Genomic DNA, 19,553 nt, shown 5'->3' on the forward strand with positions numbered 1-19,553 from the left:
TGAGGCATGTTCATTGGCTATATTTAAGAGGAAGTTAGATGTGGCCCTTGTGGCTAAAGGGATCCGGTGGTATGGAGAGAAGGCAGGTACAGGATACTGAGTTGGATGATCAGCCATGATCATATTGAATGGCGGTGCAGGCTCGAAGGGACGAATGGCCTACTGCACCTATTTTCTATGTTGCTAACTCAGCATCTCTGGAGAGAAGGAATGGGAATGGCTTTTATGGGTAGCTTCATGGGCTGATCAACACCAACAAAATTGGACCTTCCACAGGGGTGATGAGATAATGAATAACATAGTTAATGGAGGCAGCACACAGTAAGTATGTATATAAACAGGCTATACAAAACATGCTGCCTGAATTGGGTTGAAGATTAATCAGACATCACAATCCTATTATAGACACAAAGTGCTGGAGTAACTCAGCGGGTGAGGCTGCATCTCTGGAGAAAAAGGATGGATGACTTTTTGGATCGGGACCCTTCTTCGGTCTGAAGAAGTGTTCCGTCCCAAAACGTCACCCATCCTTTTTCTCCAGAGATGCAGCCTCACCCGCTGAGTTACTCCAGTACTTTGTGTCCATCTTCGATATACACCTGCATCCGCAGTTCCTTTCTACATATCACAATCCTATTCGTGGACACCATCCAAGGTCAGAAAATTGTGGGTTCCCTCCTGTGCAAGAGTTTAAGAAGAGCAGTTAGACAGACATTGTGGGACTTTGCTTGTTAAAGATGGTATTCCTCGGATAAGGTGTTAGACCAAGATTCTGTCTGCCTGTTTGGATGCTAAACATGTGAACGCACTCAGAGGAACAAGGAGCTCCAGCAGGTTCTGCAGCCAACATTCCTCCCTCAGCTAATATCACAAACTGATCAACCCATTCTTCATAACATTGCACTTCTGTGACATTGCTGGTGCAGACTGGTTGCCATATTTGTCTTGATAAATAACTTAATTCCAAAGCTATTTTTTATTTATAAAGAATTGAAATGCCTGCATACGATAAATTGTGAAACAGGTGCAAGATATGTCAGTAATAGAATGAAAATCATCCGTAAATGTCCATTCCCTGTCAACAATTTCAATTATATATCTTGGGGTAGAATTTCCATCAAATCTTTGGCAGAGGATTAGTGTAAACAAGAAGCAGGACAGCTGCTTAAAATTCTTCTGAAATGTCCATGTTATTGCTGTGGAAGATCAGGCCACCTTAACATAAATTACTACCACTTCCAAATTTAGCTTGGAGATTGCCTGCATAAATCTGTCAAATTGCTGCAGTGTCTTTCCTCCTAAGGAGGCATGGTGCTAACTGTTGGCAGGAAGATGTAATTTACAGTTTAACAAGTTCACTTTTGCCGTTTCCATTGTAAATGTGGATGTCAGATGGTGGAATTAGAAAAGGGAGATGGAATTTATGGCTCTAGAGTGAAGACTGAATTCTGCTGTTGTGCCTGACTGTTGCATTTACTCTCCACTTTCTAATCTAACTTCACCTGAAGGCTATACTTGATCACGCGTACAATACTGAGAGAAATCAGCAAGCATATAATAAATATCATTACTTCAGCACCATCTGTGAGCCATAGTTACCTGGAGGCAGTTATCAACCACTGCCTTCCTATCCATAATTATCTCTTTGTTTGAAATATTGCACAGGAATGGAACATCCTGCCATATCCTTCATGGGAATGACCTTCAATGTTTCTTCTGAAGAAGGGTCTCGACCCGAAACGTCGCCCATTCCTTCTTTCCAGAGAAGCTGCCTGTCCAGCTGAGTTCCTCCAGCTTTTTGTGTCTATCTTCAGTTTTTGAATGTTGCTGAGAAGCAGTACAAGCTTTTTGTAACTAAATCGGTTTATTCGGGTCAGAACATTATCTCACTCTTTGGGGAAGATATTGGCATCTCATTACACTTTGGCCGAGGAGTCCAGTGGGCTGCACATTTTCCATTATTGCGTGCTTTGCAGCCCTGAGGACATTCTGATGACAATTCATAGTTGTCAGTTCGGTCTGTGCAGGCACGTGAGCCAGCTGGAGCAGAGCACTCTCTGCTCAGTACCCTTCCTTCCACAGCTGCTGCCTTATGGATAATGTGTTATGTCCAGAGTTGTGCTTCTGCCAAAAGAATTACATGTAGCATTTACTTATGACTGGACGATTTTTGTCATCAGAATCATGCCACTTTTAAGACTATTGGGTAGCACTATTTACTCCAAATCTTCAAGAGTAATTTTAACTTAAAGCAAAAAACAGAGCAGGCTGTTTCCCATCTCACCAAATTTTTATTCCTCTTGACTTTAATGTTAATCGTGCCTCCCTTGCCTTTATGTTTTGGTGTCAAGTTACTTTAAGAAATGCAGCTGAGTAAGTGCACATGAGTGGACTCTGATGAGGATAGCATCACGACAGATTGATGTACCGTTTCCCCCTATTCTGCGGAAAGATGTTGTCTTGGATGATGAGAGACATTTGCATGAGTTACAAGAGAGATACCATCACTGGGACAGTTTCCCAGCAAAAGGTCTGTGGGTTCACGACAGAGAATTACTCTGTTGGTGGTGATATCATTCAAATAACTAATTGAATTGAGACCCCATCTGGACATTAACAATCCCACTGCGGTATCTGAAAAAAAGTGATGAGTTCTCTTGAAGGAATCCTGGCAACATTATCTCTCAATCTGGCACAGAAGCAAATTATATCCTTGTTCATGTCTTTGCTGTCTATAGGGGCCTTACTACAGTGCCCTCCATAATGTTTGGGATTGCCCAAGAGCCATAGCAGCATCGCCCTTTACGGAAATTACACCAAGCTCCAGCTGCCCCTGAAGTCCCTGGAGGAGGAGTTTAAGGTGACTCGGGCCAGAGAGGTGATACTGTACAGGGACTCCCAAGTATGAAGAACTGGTCATAGACTGCCGTAAGCAGGGGTGGAAGGCAAGGTGTATGCCCATCGAGGTTGGCTGCAGAGGTTTTGCAGGGCAATCGCACTACAAAACCTTGAGTGCACTGGGCATCAACGGAGTGGCGAGGAGAAAAGCCATCGAGAACACCACAGAGGCAGCGGAGAAGGCCTCGAGATGGCTCTGGATCAGGAGAGAAGGTCCATGGGGAGGAGCGAATGCCACCTGCAAATGCCACCTGAACACAAGTCGTGGTCTGATCAACCACGGCTGTGTTGCCTGATGTTGAAAGACCCGAAACACCCAATGACCCCAGGTTACATCACTGATGATGTATTCAGGAGCATCAATAGATGGATTTGTATCAAAAACTAATACAAAACAGGATCATTATTTGCTCTATACCTCAGGATAATGAAATTATCCCTTTAAGATGCAGGGTCATGTACCTTTGATATTATTTGCCATTAATAATTCTTTCAAAGATTCATAAAGGGTGGTGGGTGTATGGAACAATCTGCCAGTGGAGGTAGTTGAGGCAGGGTCTACCCCAGCGTTTAAAAAACAATTAGACAGGTTCATGGATAGGACAGGTTTGGAGGGAAATGGACTAAATGCGGGCAGGTGGGACTCGTGGTGTTGCTGGGACATGTTGGCCGGTGTGGGCAAGTTGGGCCGAAGGGCCTGTTTCTACACTGTATGACCCTTTGACTCTTATGACATTGAAAGCAAATTGATGAGAACAACCAAAGACTGTGAAATGTGCCTTTAAGCAGAGCTATGGAAAACTTCATGTTATAATTTTAAGGTTTAAAATGCTGACCAATACCCTGTTCTCAACATAAGAATAACATAACAGCATCAGAAATTCTCTGATCTTAAGAATTGTTTAATTATTTTCTATTTACTTTGAACTTGGTATCTCTTCCCTCTTGAATGAATAGTAGTTTCCAGGAACATGCAGGAACGCTTTTTTCTTCACTGTCAATTCTAAAGTTAGGTAATTTTATGCAATGTCTACCACCTTTTAATTTCCTTTTTATGTTATCATTATTAATTGTATTTCAATGGCTTACTTTGCTCTGATTAACTCCCCCTGACGTTTTGGGTCGGAACACTTCTTCAGACCGAAGAAGGGTCCCGATCCAAAAAGTCATCCATCCTTTTTCTCCAGAGATGCAGCCTCACCCGCTGAGTTATTCCAGCACTTTGTGTCTATAATAGGATTGTGATGTCTGATTAATCCAACCCAATTCAGCAGCATGTTTTGTATAGCCTGTTTATATACATACTTACTGCGTGCTGCCTCCATTAACTATGTTATTCATTATCTCATCACCCCTGTGGAAGGTCCAATTTTGTTGGTGTTGATCAGCCCATGAAGCTACCCATAAAAGCCATTCCCATTCCTTCTCTCCAGAGATGCTGAGTTAGCAACATAGAAAATAGGTGCAGGAGTAGGCCATTCGTCCCTTCGAGCCTGCACCGCCATTCAATATGATCATGGCTGATCATCCAACTCAGTATCCTGTACCTGCCTTCTCTCCATACCCCCTGATCCTTTTAGCCACAAGGGCCACATCTAACTCCCTCTTAAATATAGCCAATGAACTGGCCTCAACTACCTTCTGTGGCAGAGAATTCCAGAGATTCACCACTCTCTGTGTGAAAAATGTTTTCCTCATCTCGGTCCTAAAAGATTTCCCCCTTATCCTTAAACTGTGACCCCTTGTTCTGGACTTCCCCAACATCGGGAACATCTTCCTGCATCTAGCCTGTCCAACCCTTTAGGAATTTTGTAAGTTTCTCTAAGATCCCCCCTCAATCTTCTAAATTCTAGTGGGTGCTAGCTGAGTCTATCCAGTCTTTCTTCATATGAAAGTCCTGACATCCCAGGAATCAGTCTGGTGAACCTTCTCTGTACATTCTATGGCAAGAATGTCTTTCCTCAGATTAGGAGACCAAAACTGTACGCAATACTCCAGGTGTGGTCTCACCAAGACTCTGTACAACTGCAGTAGAACCTCCCTGCCCCTATACTCAAATCCTTTTGCTATGAATGCTAACATACCATTCGCTTTCTTGATAGATATGATAGATTATGTTAGTAAGGTAGACAAGTTTTAATGTTAAAGCAAATTGCCATAGGGCAGACTATTGAGCAGCTGCTAGGTCCTGAGGATAGAGCCATGGACTCCATCCAGGCCAGTTGCTTTCTGCGATTCTCACTCAGGAAAGCCAATCTTACATCTGCCTCAGTAACCATTGGCTTGCTTTTCGTGTGAGTAAAGAGAAATTGTTGTCAGTGCTGAAGAGCTAGTAATAAAATTAATAAAAGGAAATGAGTTACAAAACAACAGTGAGTTGAAGAAAAAAATCTAAGGTAACATGAGGAAAATTGTTTTTATACAATGTGTGGTTAGAATTTGAAATGCACTTCCTGTGTGGGTGGTGCTTACGAATTTTTAATACAATCTCTGAGAGGTAGATTAGATAGTTCTCCAGTCATTGTCATGGGAACTGTGGCCTCTAACACGGCAACTAATTAATGCTCTTTCCAAATTACCCTTGAGAAGGTAGTGGCGAGTCACCTGCTTAAACCACTAAAGTCCATGTGCGAAGTTACTGCCACAGTTGGTGTGTAGTTTAGTTTCGCTTAATTTAGAAAAATACAACATGAAATCTGGCCTTTTGGCCCACTGACTCCACGCCGACCATCAATCACCCATTCACAATTGTTCTATGTTATCCCACTTCTTCATCCACTCCCTACACACTTGAGACAATTTACAGAGGCCAATTAACCTACAAACCAGCACATCTTCAGGAAGTAGGAGTAAACTGAAGCACACAGGGGTAACCTACGTGGTCACAAGGAGAATGAGCAAACCAAGGTCAGGATCAAACCCAGGTCTCCAATGCTGCGATGTTTCAGGACTTTACGCACCAGTGATGGAGGAACAGTAATATATTTCCGAGTCAAGATGAGGTTTAACTTGGGGGAGTATTTGTATCTGATGGTGTGTCCAAGCACCTGTGATCTTTATCTTCATAATGTTGAAGGGTGCGGACGTGAGGAAAGGACCAAGGAATCAACTCCCCTTTCTGCCAATGGATCCTCGACTTTCTTGTAATGAACTATATTGCCCTTTCTCACTATAAAGAACAACTCAGTAATAACAGCATTGAACAAGTTTAAGATCTAACAGCATTCCTGTCTTTACCTACAGTGTTCCATCACCTGTGGAAAAGGAATGCAATCGCGAGTGATCCAATGTATGCACAAAGTGACTGGAAGACATGGAAATGATTGCTTCCCATCTGAAAAGCCTGCAGCCTACAGACCCTGCCACTTAAAGCCATGCAATGAAAAAATCAATGTGAATACTATAACCTCACCCAGACTAGGTATGTAGCAACATCCCAGTTATTCATTTCAGCTGTAGTTTTTGTGGTGCTCATCTTATGAAATTGAGTGAAGGACATACTACAGGCTTTTCAGTTGAATTTCCATCTCTGAACTTGCTAATAAAGGAGGTGGATGCCACATCATCCATCTCAGCATATTTAGTTTAGTTTAGAGATACAGCGCAGAAACAGGCCGTTCGGTCCACTAGGATACCAGGCCAATTAACCGACAAACCTGTACGTGGGACAAAACTGAAGATCTCGGAGAAAACCCATGCAGGTCAGAACGCCCAAACTCCATACAAGCACCCGTAGTCAGGATTGAACCCGGATCTCTGACGCTGTAAGGCTGTAACTCTACCACTGCGCCACCGTGCCGCATAAAAGTAATTTGTTGTCTGTGATTTACTGTGACAAATAATAGACTTGTCAATGTGGATAGAAAAATGGCTAGGTAACAGAAAACAGAGTAGCAGTGAAAGGTTATTTTCAGGTTGAGGAGAAGCGTACAATGGAGTTTGCAGGGGTCAATACCCAGACCACTGGATATAATGGAATCTAGTACAGTAAAGAACAGAAATATGTCCTTTGGAACACAATGTCCATGCTAAACATGATGACATTAAACAAATCTCTGCCTGAAGGTGATCCATATCTGTCCATTCCCTGCATACCATGTGCTTATTGAAAAGCTTCTTAAATGCCACTATTGCATCTGCTTCCACTATCACCCCTAGCAGTGTGTTCCAGGTACCCAACACTTCCACCCTGGGAGAAAGGATTTGACTGTCTATCCTACCTATTCCTCTTATAATTCTATATACTTCGATCGGGTCTCCCCTCAATTTCAGACTGACAAGAAAACAATCCAAGTTTGCCCAACCTCTCCTTATAACTAATACCCTTTAATCCAAGCAGTATTCTCTTCCGCACCCTCTCCAAAGCCACAACATCCATCCTGTACTGGACACTATATTTCATACAAGGCCTAACCAAAGTCTTGTAATATGTATCCATGACATGAACGGGTACTCTGGGCACAATTTCCAAATCTGCAAATGACACAATTGCTGGAGGGGCTGTGAGGAGGATATGAATAGATTTTAAGGAGAGGGAGACAACTTGTAAAATGGGCAGGAAGGTGGTAGATGAAATTTAATGCTGAGAATTGCAATGTGTTGCATGTTGTTTGGAAGAATGAGAAGATACCATATAAACTAGACAGCACAATTCTCAAAGGAGTGCAAAATAAATTATTTGGTGGGGTGTATGTGCATGGTTCATTGAAAGAGGCAGGTGATGTGGAGTACGAGGGCAAGGAGACGATGAAGAATCTTCATAAATCTCTCTGCATCATCATCTATATCTCTTGTTTCCCTTATCCCTAACCAGTCTGAAGAAGGATCTCGACCCAAAATCACCCATTCCTTCTCTCCAGAGATGCTGCCTGTCCCGCTGAGTTACTCCAGCATTTTGTGTCTCTTCGGTTTAAACCAGCATCTGCAGTCCCTTCCTACACTTTATAAATCAATGTTGCTATCACAGCTAGAGTATTGTGCCTGAGCACCTTTGTTAGGAAAGATGTGAAGGGCTTTGAAAGAACAGCAACATATTTTCTGTTCAGGATGGCATATCATAAAAGATTTATCAAAATAATTTAACCAATAAGAGACTTTCATGACACGGATGAAATGCAGAAAGTGGGTCTAATCTCCTTGGAAAAGGGGAGGTTGTGAGCAGATATATGATGTGATATATAGGAACTTAAAATCAAGAAAGCATATTCATCTCTGATATATCAGTAGAGTACGTCCTGTGCACAATAAATTGGCAATTGAGGTTCTTAATCGAACAATGATTATAGTATCTATCTACTGACGATTGATATGGATCATCAGTAGATAGTGGAAAATTAGTGTTCAAAACAGAGCGAGAGAGAAATTGGTGTACCAAGGAGAGATGATGAGGATTAGGACCATCTAGCTCATTTTGTTTCTTTGTGTGGCCTTCTATTACCTTCATCTTGCGCTTTCACCCCCACTGCCATTTACTCTCCTCAGCCTCCCATCCTATCACTGGCTTTGGCTTCCGTTCTCCATTCTCTTCTCCTACCTTCTCTGCCTCGTAAAATTAGTCTTACCTCAAATCTTTCCAAATTCCCAAGAAAGTTTTTTGATCAGACATTAATTCTGCTTCTCTCTCCACAGAGACTGCTTGACAGTGTCTCCTACATTTTCTGTTTTTCATATTAGTATGGTTCTACAGTTGCTAATGTGTAACTATAGCAATCAATCTTTAAAGAAGTTTGTGTGGCAGTCAGATGACTACTAAAGGACAGGATTTGATTTCTCTGCATTCGAGCTGCAATTAATAATGGGAAGTTGTTTAGAACTGCTCCCAATTTGGCGTAGTTGGCAGCAATTACTGAACCCAGAGCATGTCCAAGAAATTCCAGTCCTCCAGCAGGTCATTTATGACATAAAAGGCTGATTCAAGACCCTTGTTATTTTTCAACCAGCATTGGCATAGGCTTATTGTCCCTATTTTACGCTGATTTCTTGTGGTCCCCAGAATGATCTCCTTAAAACCACCTAAAGCATTGAAGCCTGGACAGGAGGATGGCAGCGCCTCAGATTATTTTTGTGGGGTTTGAAGGTGGAATGCCAGATCTAGCAGAATATGTCCTGTGCTCCATCTCCTAAATAGGCAATTGAGATTCTTTAGTTTTAGAGACACAGCATTGAATCGGGCCCCTTTGCCCACCATGTTTATGCCAACCTACAATCACCCGTACACTAGTTCTATCCTACACACTAGAGACAATTTACAGAAGCCAATTAATGTATAAACCTTCACGTCTTTGGGTTGTGGTAGGAAACTAGAGCACCCAGAGAAAACCCACCTGGTCACAGGGAAAACGTAAAAACTCCGTACAGAAAGCGCTCGAAGTCAGGATCAAACCCGGGTCTCTGTTGCTGTCAGGCGGCAGCTCTACCAACGTGCCGCCCATAAACTCATCCTTGGATCAATGGAAGCGAATTTCAGGCAAACGCACTAACCTAGTGTTGGTAGCTCACTTACAGGACGACATCAGCCAGAGAAGAAGCCCGAATAAGATGGTGACATTTTCTACATTCTTTTTAAGGCACTACTGCCACCTTTCTACCCAGTGGAGTCAGTGACAATTTTCACAAGTTCTTCATAAGTTATGTTTATCTGACCTGGTTCTTAAGTTAATCAGAATTAGCTGTTCTGCAAAAAATACTTTTAGACTACATCATACTAAAGGCCAACAGAAAACAGCCAGAACCCTCGGCATGGAACTATATTAACAAAAATCATAAGATGGATTTATTTAAGCAATTACATATTGTTTGTGCTTTCTGTTCTGTGTTACTTTTTGTGTTCTGTGTTACTGTGTTACTGTGTTACTCTTACTTTTGAAAGGAAGGGTATCAAATATGCATAAGAAATATAAATAGATTGCAACATTTTAGTTATTTGCATACATATCATGCTGCAAAGAACCAAATAATTCAGAACTCTCAAAGGCTAGACTATAAATCTCCACTCGTAAAGTTAACATAAATTCCCTCTAGTTAAAATATTTCTCTCTCCTATCCAGCCCTTCTGGAACACAGAAGCAAGAGCAGACTCTTTGCTGCTTAAACCTATAATGACACTCAAAATACAAAATGGCTGCATTTTAACTTTGCTCCATATAGTCACCTTTGTTTCATGATCCTTCGACCCTCACCTAACAAAATATATCAGCCTCAGAAATAGAAATGTTCATTTGATCTTGCCTCATGAGCCTGCAGAGGACAAGGAGACCATATGTGTATCACATTTCATGTAAAGAAAAATAATGTTCCTTTACTCCAGAGATGCTGTATGACCCGCTGAGATACTCCAGCTTTTTGTGTCTATCTTCGGTTTAAACCAGTATCTGCAGTTCTGTCCTACACAATAATGTAGGTATTCCAGGATAAGAGGCAGTTAGGTTTGAGGTGATGGCAACATGTGGATCTCTGAGCTGCTTGGATTTGCTGTCCTAAACTCAACACTGACTCAAATGTGAGAGCAAGATTAGAAGCAGACTGATTCAGTTTCAGACGGTTGCCTGGAGGAGGATGGAGTCACTGGTATGGACTGGCATTTGCAACAAGGGCTGCCGACTCAAACTGGGAGTTCCCTGCCTTCTACCTTATCACACACTTCTCTTTCCTCTTTCTTGGGGTCTTAAAATTATACCCTTTATCCTGTATTTGTACACTGCAGACAGATCGATTGAAATCATTTATAGTCTCTTTACTGACTGGATAGCATGCAACAAAAAAGCTTGTCACTGTACCTCGATACACATGACAATAATAATAAACTAAACTGAGCTTTTCCATTTTAATTCTTCCCAGTTCTGGTGAAAGATCATCAACTTGAATATTTAACTTTGTTTCGCATCTTGATACTGATATGAATAACAAGGATATGTTTTATCCATCACATCTGTTTACATCCTCACAAAACAAAGTACAACTGTGAACGACATGTACTTTATCAATCCAAGCTGGCTCTCCCTGATCAAATGTCCAGTCACACTGACAGATAAGAGACTGGTCGTAACTTTCCTATCACTGACATTAGATTGATAAACCCGGACAATTTAACGTTGCCTCTCCTACATTTCTTAAAAAGTGGTGGCTTTCTATTCCATGAGAACCTCTCCTAAATTGAAGGTAGCCAAAAATGCTGGAGAATCTCAGCGGGTGAGGCAGCATCTATGGAGCGAAGAAATAGGTGATGTTTCGGGTCGTGACCCTTCTTCAGACTGATGTGGGGGTGGGGAAGGAGGAAGGGAGAAGAAAGGAAGAGGCAGAGACAGTAGGCAGTGGGAGAGCTGGGAAGGGGAGGGATGGGTGGGAGAAAGCAAGGACTACCTGAAATTGGAGAAGTCAATGTTCATACCTCTGTGGTGTAAACTACCCAAGCAAAATATGAGGTGCTGTCCCTCCAATTTGCAGTGGGACTCTGGCCATGGGGGAGGCCCAGGACAGAAAGGTCAGATTCGGAATGGGAGGGGGAGTTGAAGTGCTGAGCCACCGGGAGATCAGGTTGGTTATTGCAAACCGAGTGGAGGTGTTGGGCGAAGCAATCGCCGAGCCTGCGCTTGGTCTCACCGATGTAGAGCAGCTGACACCTAGATGCAATAGATGAGGTTGGAGGAGGTGCAGGTGAACCTCTGCCTCACCTGGAAAGACTGTTACATAGAAACATAGAAATTAGGTGCAGGAGTAGGCCATTCGGCCCTTCGAGCCTGCACCGCCAATCAATATGATCATGGCTGATCATCCAACTAAGTATCCCGTACCTGCCTTCTCTCCATACCCTCTGATCCCTTTATCCACAAGGGCCACATCTAACTCCCTCTTAAATATAGCCAATGAACTGGCCTCAACTACCCTCTGTGGCAGAGAGTTCCAGAGATTCACCACTCTCTGTGTGAAAAAAGTTTTTTCTCATCTTGGTTTTAAAGGATTTCCCCCTTATCCTTAAGCTGTGACCCCTTGTCCAGGACTTCCCCAACATCGGGAACAATCTTCCTGCATCTAGCCTGTCCAACCCCTTAAGAATTTTGTAAGTTTCTATAAGATCCCCTCTCAATCTCCTAAATTCTAGAGAGTATAAACCAAGTCTATCCAGTCTTTCTTCATAAGACAGTCCTGACATCCCTGGTGAACCTTCTCTGCACTCCCTCTATGGCAATAATGTCCTTCCTCAGATTTGGAGACCAAAACTGTACGCAACACTCCAGGTATGGTCTCACCAAGACCCTGTACAACTGCAGTAGAACCTCCCTGCTCCTATACTCAAATCCTTTTGCTATGAAAGCTAACATGCCATTCGCTTTCTTCACTGCCCGCTACACCTGCATGCCTACTTTCAATGACTGGTGTACCATGACACCCAGGTCTCGCTGCATCCGGTGGGCGGCGCGACTCTGGTCAGCAGCGGCCTCTGCAGTCTGTCCGCGTTTTATTATTTTCTTTCTGTGTTTAAATGTAGTTTTTGTTATTTTTTGTTGGGGTGTGTGTGTGGGGGGTGGGGGGGGGGGTGGGAGGGGGGGGGGGAAACTTTTTTAAATCTCTCCCTGCACTGGAGACCCGACCTTTTCTCGTCGGGTTTCCGTTGTCGTTGGGGCCGCAACGAGGAGCGGCCTCCAACAGGAAGAAGCCGGGGACTCTGGTGCTACGACTCACCTCACCGTCGCGGGGCTGGCCGAGTCCGGAGCGGGTGGAGCGGTGGAGGAGCGCTGCTGCTGCTGCTGCTGCTGCTACCGGAGAGTCGGAGGCTCCAACGGCAGGTCTGTGGACGGCGGCACCGGGAGCCCGCGGCTCCCTGGAGGGAGACCGCTTTTCAGGGCTCTCGCAACGGCGACTTCCCCCGCCCGAGTTGCGGGGTTGAAGAGCTCCTGGAGCGGGGCCTAACATCACTGCCCCGCGCGGCTTGGAATGGCCGCGGGACTCTGCGAGCGCACGCCGGGGGCTCTAACAGCAAGACCCGGTGTGCGACCTCGCACCACCCGGCGTGGCTTTAATGGCCGCGGGAAAATCGCCATCGCCAGCCGGGGGCTTTGACTTTGACTCTGACATCGGGGGGGGGGGGAGAGTGCAGTGGAGAGATAAGTTTATTAGGCCTTCCATCACAGCGATGTGATGGATGTTTATGTAAATTATGTTGTGTCTTGGGTCTATGTGTTTGTAATGTATGGCTGCAGAAACGGCATTTCGTTTGGACCTCAAGGGGTCCAAATGACAATTAAATGTATCTTGTATCTTGTATTTTGTATCTCCCCTTTTCCTAATCGGCCACCATTTAGATAATAGTCTGCTTTCCTGTTTGGGTCCTTGGATGGAGTTGAAGGGGGAGGTAAAACGACAAGTGTAGCATTTCCTGCAGTTGTAGGGGAAAGTATCAGGGGAGGGGGTGGTTTGGGTGGGAAGGGACAAATTGACCAAGGCGTTACGGAGGGAGCTGTCTCTGCGGAAAGCCGAAAGGGGAGTAGATAGGAAGATGTGGCCAGTGGTGGGATCCCGTTGGAGGTGGCGACAATTTTGGAGAATTATCTGTTGTATGTGACGGCTGGTAGGGTGGAAGGTGAGGACAAGGGGGACTCTGTCCTTGTTACGAGTCAAGATTATTGCAAAAGATATTTGGACTGGTACATGGATAGGAAAGATTTAGAGGGATATGGGCCAAACGTGGGCCGGTGGGGCCAGTTTGGATGGGGCACGCTGGGCCGAAGGGACTCCCATGCTGTATGATTCTATGACTCTATTGGCAATCCTGTAAATTTCTATATCACAATCTATTATTCAAACTGACAAATTAAATCGGACGATGATGTTTCAGCTTTCCTTAATATTTTATCATCATCATCTGTAGGACACAAAAGAGCATTTGGCAAGTTCCTGAATTCATTTTACGCTATCACGCATCTGTCATTAAAATGCTTATATAACTCTTTCCCTAAAAGATTTTATAAAAACTTTTAGTACTAATCTTGATATCATTCATGCGTTTTATGGCATTCACGTTTTGCAACTCTTACTTCTTCCTTATCCTTCCTTTGTTGTCCTTTCCATCTTGTCCGGCCGGGGGTTTCTTTACTCCTCTTCATTTTCATTTCAGTTATTTTTTTAATTCTTATAATTTCTCCTTTATTAGCCAAGGTTGCTCAATTATATACTTGGCGTTCTTGCTTCTCAAGCTCTCAGAATTATTTTTAATAAACAGAGAATATGGAAGGATTTTGAAAATTAATTCAAGACTGACAGAAAAGGAATATTTAATACTGTTATTTGTTTACCCAAAACTAATCCAAGGCTTTCGTATTACACTGCCAGCACCAGACCTTGCACACATACAAATTAAACAGCTACAGAGTATTTCCATTTTAAACAGTGTAATTAAGCCTTAGATGTATGCTTATTAAACAGGTCAGTAAAATATTGACTGGGCTCACATTCAATTTGGAACATACAGCCATAAAATAAACTGTTTTCAATTCAGTAACAGACATGGGACAATGTTTATGGTAACTCCATAAATTTTCTTATAGTGTTTTGTAGCGATAGGAAGCAAGCATCCCTTATTCAGTCTTTTTTTAAATTTTAAATAAAGCATTCGGGAAGCAGCTCACTCCTGGAATGTGGATGTCAAGCGAGAAAAGATGAGGCTTGGTTAAAGTCAAAGTCAATTTTATTCATCACATGCGCCCAAAGGTGCAGTGAAATGAATTTTCACTGAATTAATTATCTTGAAATTCAAAATCATTTTTTAAAATTTTAAAATTTTAAAAATAAACTTTGTTCAGAATAAAATATGTACCAAACCTCATACATTCTCTACAAACTCTTCAGACATTCTCAGTGTCCATACATTCATTGGTGTCATATTCAGTAGTGTTCACATCTGTAATCAAGAACAAATCATCCGTCTACAATGCCCCACAGCTCTTGCATTCTGCCCACAGATGAGAAATTCTGGTGAATAGCCATAGTTCTTCAAACAGTGTGCCAGCATGAGTTAACTCTTTCAGGGGAGAAACAAAGGAAATTGGCAGAACAAGCCCTAGTAAGAGTTAATGATTCAAAAGGAAGCATGACATGTAAACTGAATATTTGTGAAATGACTGATTTCTCTATTTTTCTCTCTTATTTAAACAGCTGCCTTGACGTTCAAATGTTTGAAGGACCAGTGGCAAGTGTATTGCAAAATAATACGCGAAACAAACCTCTGTCAGGACATGAGGTGGTATCAACGTTGCTGTGAAACCTGTAGAGACTTCTATGCACAAAAGCTACAGCATAAAAGTTGACACCTTCTTTAACTCCTGCAATCAGCACCAAACTTATTTTTTATAAGTACAATCTAATTTATGAAAATACAGAACTACAACTTGTTTAGACCAAGGTACTGATGTATTAGGTATAATTTATTCATTTTAATTTATTTTTTGTTTACCAAGATTTTTTTGGAGTGCTGTTCAGTGGTTTTCAAAATTCAGATAATTTAGCTTTTTATATCTAAGATGGGCTCATACCTTGCAACTTGCTCATACATGACAACTGTCAGAATGTAGTTTAACCCAGAGTGGGCCTTAAGTTCATGGGTCGCGTTAAGCCAGCTGGTGTTAACGCTTACTGTAACATTTCAAAAACTGTAGAGAAAGCATGTAGCAAAATATTGAAGTTCTCATCATGCAATCAGTACTGACAATAACAATTGCTTGAAAAAACAGTGACTTGAGAGTAAAACACTGTGGAGCGAAACACTGAATTACTTTGCATCATTCAGGTACTGTCTAACGTTTTAGTCAATAATAGATGTCAACCACATTATTGTAAAAAGATTCACTATTTGCAGTTTACACTTAGAGATTTGTGAAGCAGTGCTGAATGGAACATTGTGATTAATCGCAAACATCCGCTAAACTTTTCAGGTGCTAAATTCTGAGAATAAAATATTATGGATTACAACTCTGCGAATTAAATTTATAATGCACATGCAATGTGGGCATATTTACTCTCGTCTAATATTTTCTGTTTAAGATTCCACATCTGTGCATTGCCAAATACAGGGGTTCCCCGGTTTCTGGAAGACCTGACTTACAGAAATCTGACTTTACTCAGATTCTCCCATTAATTTTTTTTAAGAGATTTTCAAGATAGTAATAAGAATAAGAATAAAATGTTTTGTGGTATTCATGAACAACTGGATACAGTTATGGCAAGTGTGGGTAGAGTGATATAACAGGATAGCCATAGAGAACAGACACTTCTGATTCACGGAAAAATCAGCTTAAGATAGTTCTCACGATCATAACGCACAACATAACCCTGTACCAGACGTTATACAGGATAAAAGCAAGCAAAAAACCTGCATTGGCTGAAGTACATACAGAAATATGCAGCAAATCTCAAAGGGGTGTAGAGAAATAACTCCACCATAGTCATTCATTATTTGTGATTGTTTTTTTAACATTTTTGGATACTTTTGGACAAGTTATATGTTTTCAGAAACATTTTCAAAATTAAGTAATACATTAGATGGTTTTATCAAAAACTTGGATAAAGAAAAAAAAATCAAAATAATGATGCCATTATTCAGAATATGCATTGGCTACAAAATAAATAAGGGCAAAATATTATTTTGTCACCAGAAATTCAGCAGGGTGATCCTTATCTGCCACCTTAATCTCTCCCTGACGATTTCAAACTCCTGGGACTTAAATATAAGGGCTGGGTCCCAATATCAATGCCCTTGTAATAGAGGCATGTGTCCCAGTGAGATATTCCACAAGCAGAACTGCAATAAAGTGAAGGGTCAACAATTTTTTTTAAACATTTTATTTTCTCTTGAGTGCATTGTGATTCCTAATCCAACTAGGAGCAATCTTTCTGCGATTGCTTACTCATAGTTTTTCTGATTTGAGACCTTTACTGGGATGATTGCCTGGTCTCTGTAGAAACAAGTACTTCTAAATATTTTAGGACACCATTTATTGAATCATTGAGTCAGAGTCATAGCGTAGCATAGTATGAAAACAGGCCCTACATGTCCCAGCTACACTAGTCCCACCTGCCCGCGTTTGGTCCATATCCCTCCAAACCTGTCTGAATCAGTCTGGGAATGCTCCTTGCTGCCATGCAGCAAAACCACATGGGGAAGGCCCATCTGATCAGACCTACATACCCTTGTCCACTAACCAGCAACTACTTAGGGATAGCAAACATATCTGGCCTAGGTGAACTCCCTTGCTAGAATTTCACTCCCTTTATAATATTTCTGTTTTTTATGTTATATGAGATGTGATTTCCGATAAAACAAACACAAATAAGTTGAAAGACTGATTAATATTAAAATTATCTTGGTCTGGCTTTTTTTTTAACGGAGGTATTAATTCATTTCAAGTAAAATGTCTCTATTAAATTAAGTGGAAATTCATAGCATAATTTCAAGGTTTTGCTACACAATGCTGATTGTAACTGTCGACATCATTTAGCATGTTTTTTACCTCCATTACATGCCACTGAGGTATATAGCAATACCCACATTACTTAAAAAAATTCTGCTTAGTGATAAGTTTGTGAGCACATTATTTTCACCACAATATACATTTTAAGTTCCTATGTTTTCAGTTGGGAGGTTTATAAAGAACTAGTAGCTGATTTTTATTCCTCTATTATTCACTGCATCAGAGCTCTACACCGAGCTGTACCGTGTATAACACTAAAATCTATATTTTTATAAACTTTTCAGCTTAAGTGCCATTATTTTGAACACATTTTGAAAGACTAAAGATGGGCTGATTGAGTTTCAGGCTTCAAAAGTTAAGAGCTTGCTTTATTGGGAATTAATTATTTTAAATTTGACCTCAGCTGACTGCAAACACAAGCATCAGTTCTGTACATTCAGCTCTCAATCTTAACATATTTGATGACCACAATTTTCTCTACAGACTGTAAGTAAAGTTGAGCTTTTTATGAGTATGTTTTATTTCAGAAATGTTGACGGTCTGTCTCTCTTGGGACCTTAGCTAACTTAAATAGTATTCATCAGAAAATGAACAATATGCCAAATTGACAAGGTGCTCTATTTCTAAGAGGGACAATAATTGTTAATAAGTACGCAAACGCGTTTGTGTCCGTGCAAATTGTAGTAATTAGGCAGGTGTGGAAAAAGACCTGACCACGTAAATTTAGTTTGAGGATATCTGTTCCATGTGTCTACATGCTGGCAAAGCTGAAACACTGTAACTCAAAAGAGCAAGCTGTACTGAAACTCTTTCTTTCTCTTTGTATGCCCAGATCTGGTGCACTTCAATAGCCAAATTCATTCATATACAGTAACGAATACAAAAATAGCCAGGTCTTCTCTATAGCCAATTTATAAACTGCAGAACAAAATGGTAATTGGTATGTGAAACAAAACAAGAGGCATGCAATGATGGATAAGCAGGGTATTTCTTATCCATTAGTCGCCTCTTTTGGTTTTATTGTTTTGCTTTATTTGAAGAGTAAATTGCAAATAATTTTATTCTAGTAAGAAATTTCATATTAACTTGTCTGGAATCATTTAAAAGTAGAAGATATTATTTGGCAGCTTTCTGAATTGATTTTTATTTTTACTTCAGGTGCAGTTACTGGAAATTATCTTTATAGAATGGTAGATCTTAGAAGTGTAACATTTGAAATATTGTTGTCTTGCATTCTTTGCTTTTAATAAAATGTTGAAGAAATGTTGAGTGTAATGGGATTTGCAAACTTGGGAAAATGTATCTATTGATCTTGTACATGTGCTGCCTCAGCACCAGACATTTCTTTAAACTGTAAATTGTAAAATAAACAATATTTTAAAATCATTTTTGCCACTGTGATTTTGTTAATAACACATTTGATCTGTGAATCCACTTGACACCACAGATATCAAGGGTTATAGGGAGAAGACAGGAGAATGGGTTAGGAGAGAGAGATAGATCAGTTATGATCAAATGGTAGAGTAGACTTGATGGGCCGAATGGCTTAATTCTGCTCCTATCACTTATGATCTTGATTGTGCTGATTTCCCAAATATCAATAAAATCAAATTCTGCATTCTTCACTTTTATGAGCATTAAAAATAAACAAATCCGAAGAGTTTAGCATTATGATTTGTAAGGAGATTTTATAAAGGAAGCTAACCTAGGTTCATTCCACGGGATAGAAATTTTATGCGCCCAATCATTTGGACTTCCACTCTTCAGCTCAAAGTCCAAAGCGAGCAAGGTCCTGCACCTGATTGATATAGTACTCCCAAGTTGCTAACCTTGGACTAGGAATCAGCAATCCCCCTCTCCCACTGGATCCTCGACAATCAGTGAGAATAGGTGACAACATCTCCAAAATAATAATTCTTAACACCATTGCCCTGCAAGTGTGAGTTCTCTGCCTCCTACCAAACTCCCTTTACACTCACAACTGTATGGCCAACTTTGGCCAGCACAGAGTACAAGACCAGCTACCAATAATAGGTAGTTGTGTAGGAAGGAACTACAGATGCTGGTTTACACCAAAGGTAGACACAAAATGCTGGAGTAATTCAGAGGGACTGGCAGCATCTCTGGATAGAAGGAAGGGGTGACGTTTTGGGTTGAGACCCTTCTTCAGACTGAGAGTCAGGAGATAGGGAAACG

The 19,553-nt window shown here is 41.3% G+C and overlaps 1 protein-coding gene across 1 annotated transcript in view; it reads left to right on the top strand.

Annotated features, from left to right (window-relative positions):
* LOC129695676 (A disintegrin and metalloproteinase with thrombospondin motifs 19-like) overlaps positions 1 to 18,743 on the top strand; it is a 392,435-nt gene extending 373,692 nt beyond the window's left edge. The window contains exons 22-23 of the mRNA XM_055632842.1: positions 6,142 to 6,319; positions 15,046 to 18,743. Coding sequence (XP_055488817.1) covers positions 6,142 to 6,319; positions 15,046 to 15,197 — 330 coding nt within the window. The 3' untranslated portion in view covers positions 15,198 to 18,743. The remainder of the gene's footprint in view (positions 1 to 6,141; positions 6,320 to 15,045) is intronic.
* Positions 18,744 to 19,553: the final 810 nt, after the last annotated feature.

This window comes from Leucoraja erinacea, chromosome 3 (assembly GCF_028641065.1).
Source record: "Leucoraja erinacea ecotype New England chromosome 3, Leri_hhj_1, whole genome shotgun sequence".
NCBI classification, from domain to species: domain Eukaryota; kingdom Metazoa; phylum Chordata; class Chondrichthyes; order Rajiformes; family Rajidae; genus Leucoraja; species Leucoraja erinaceus.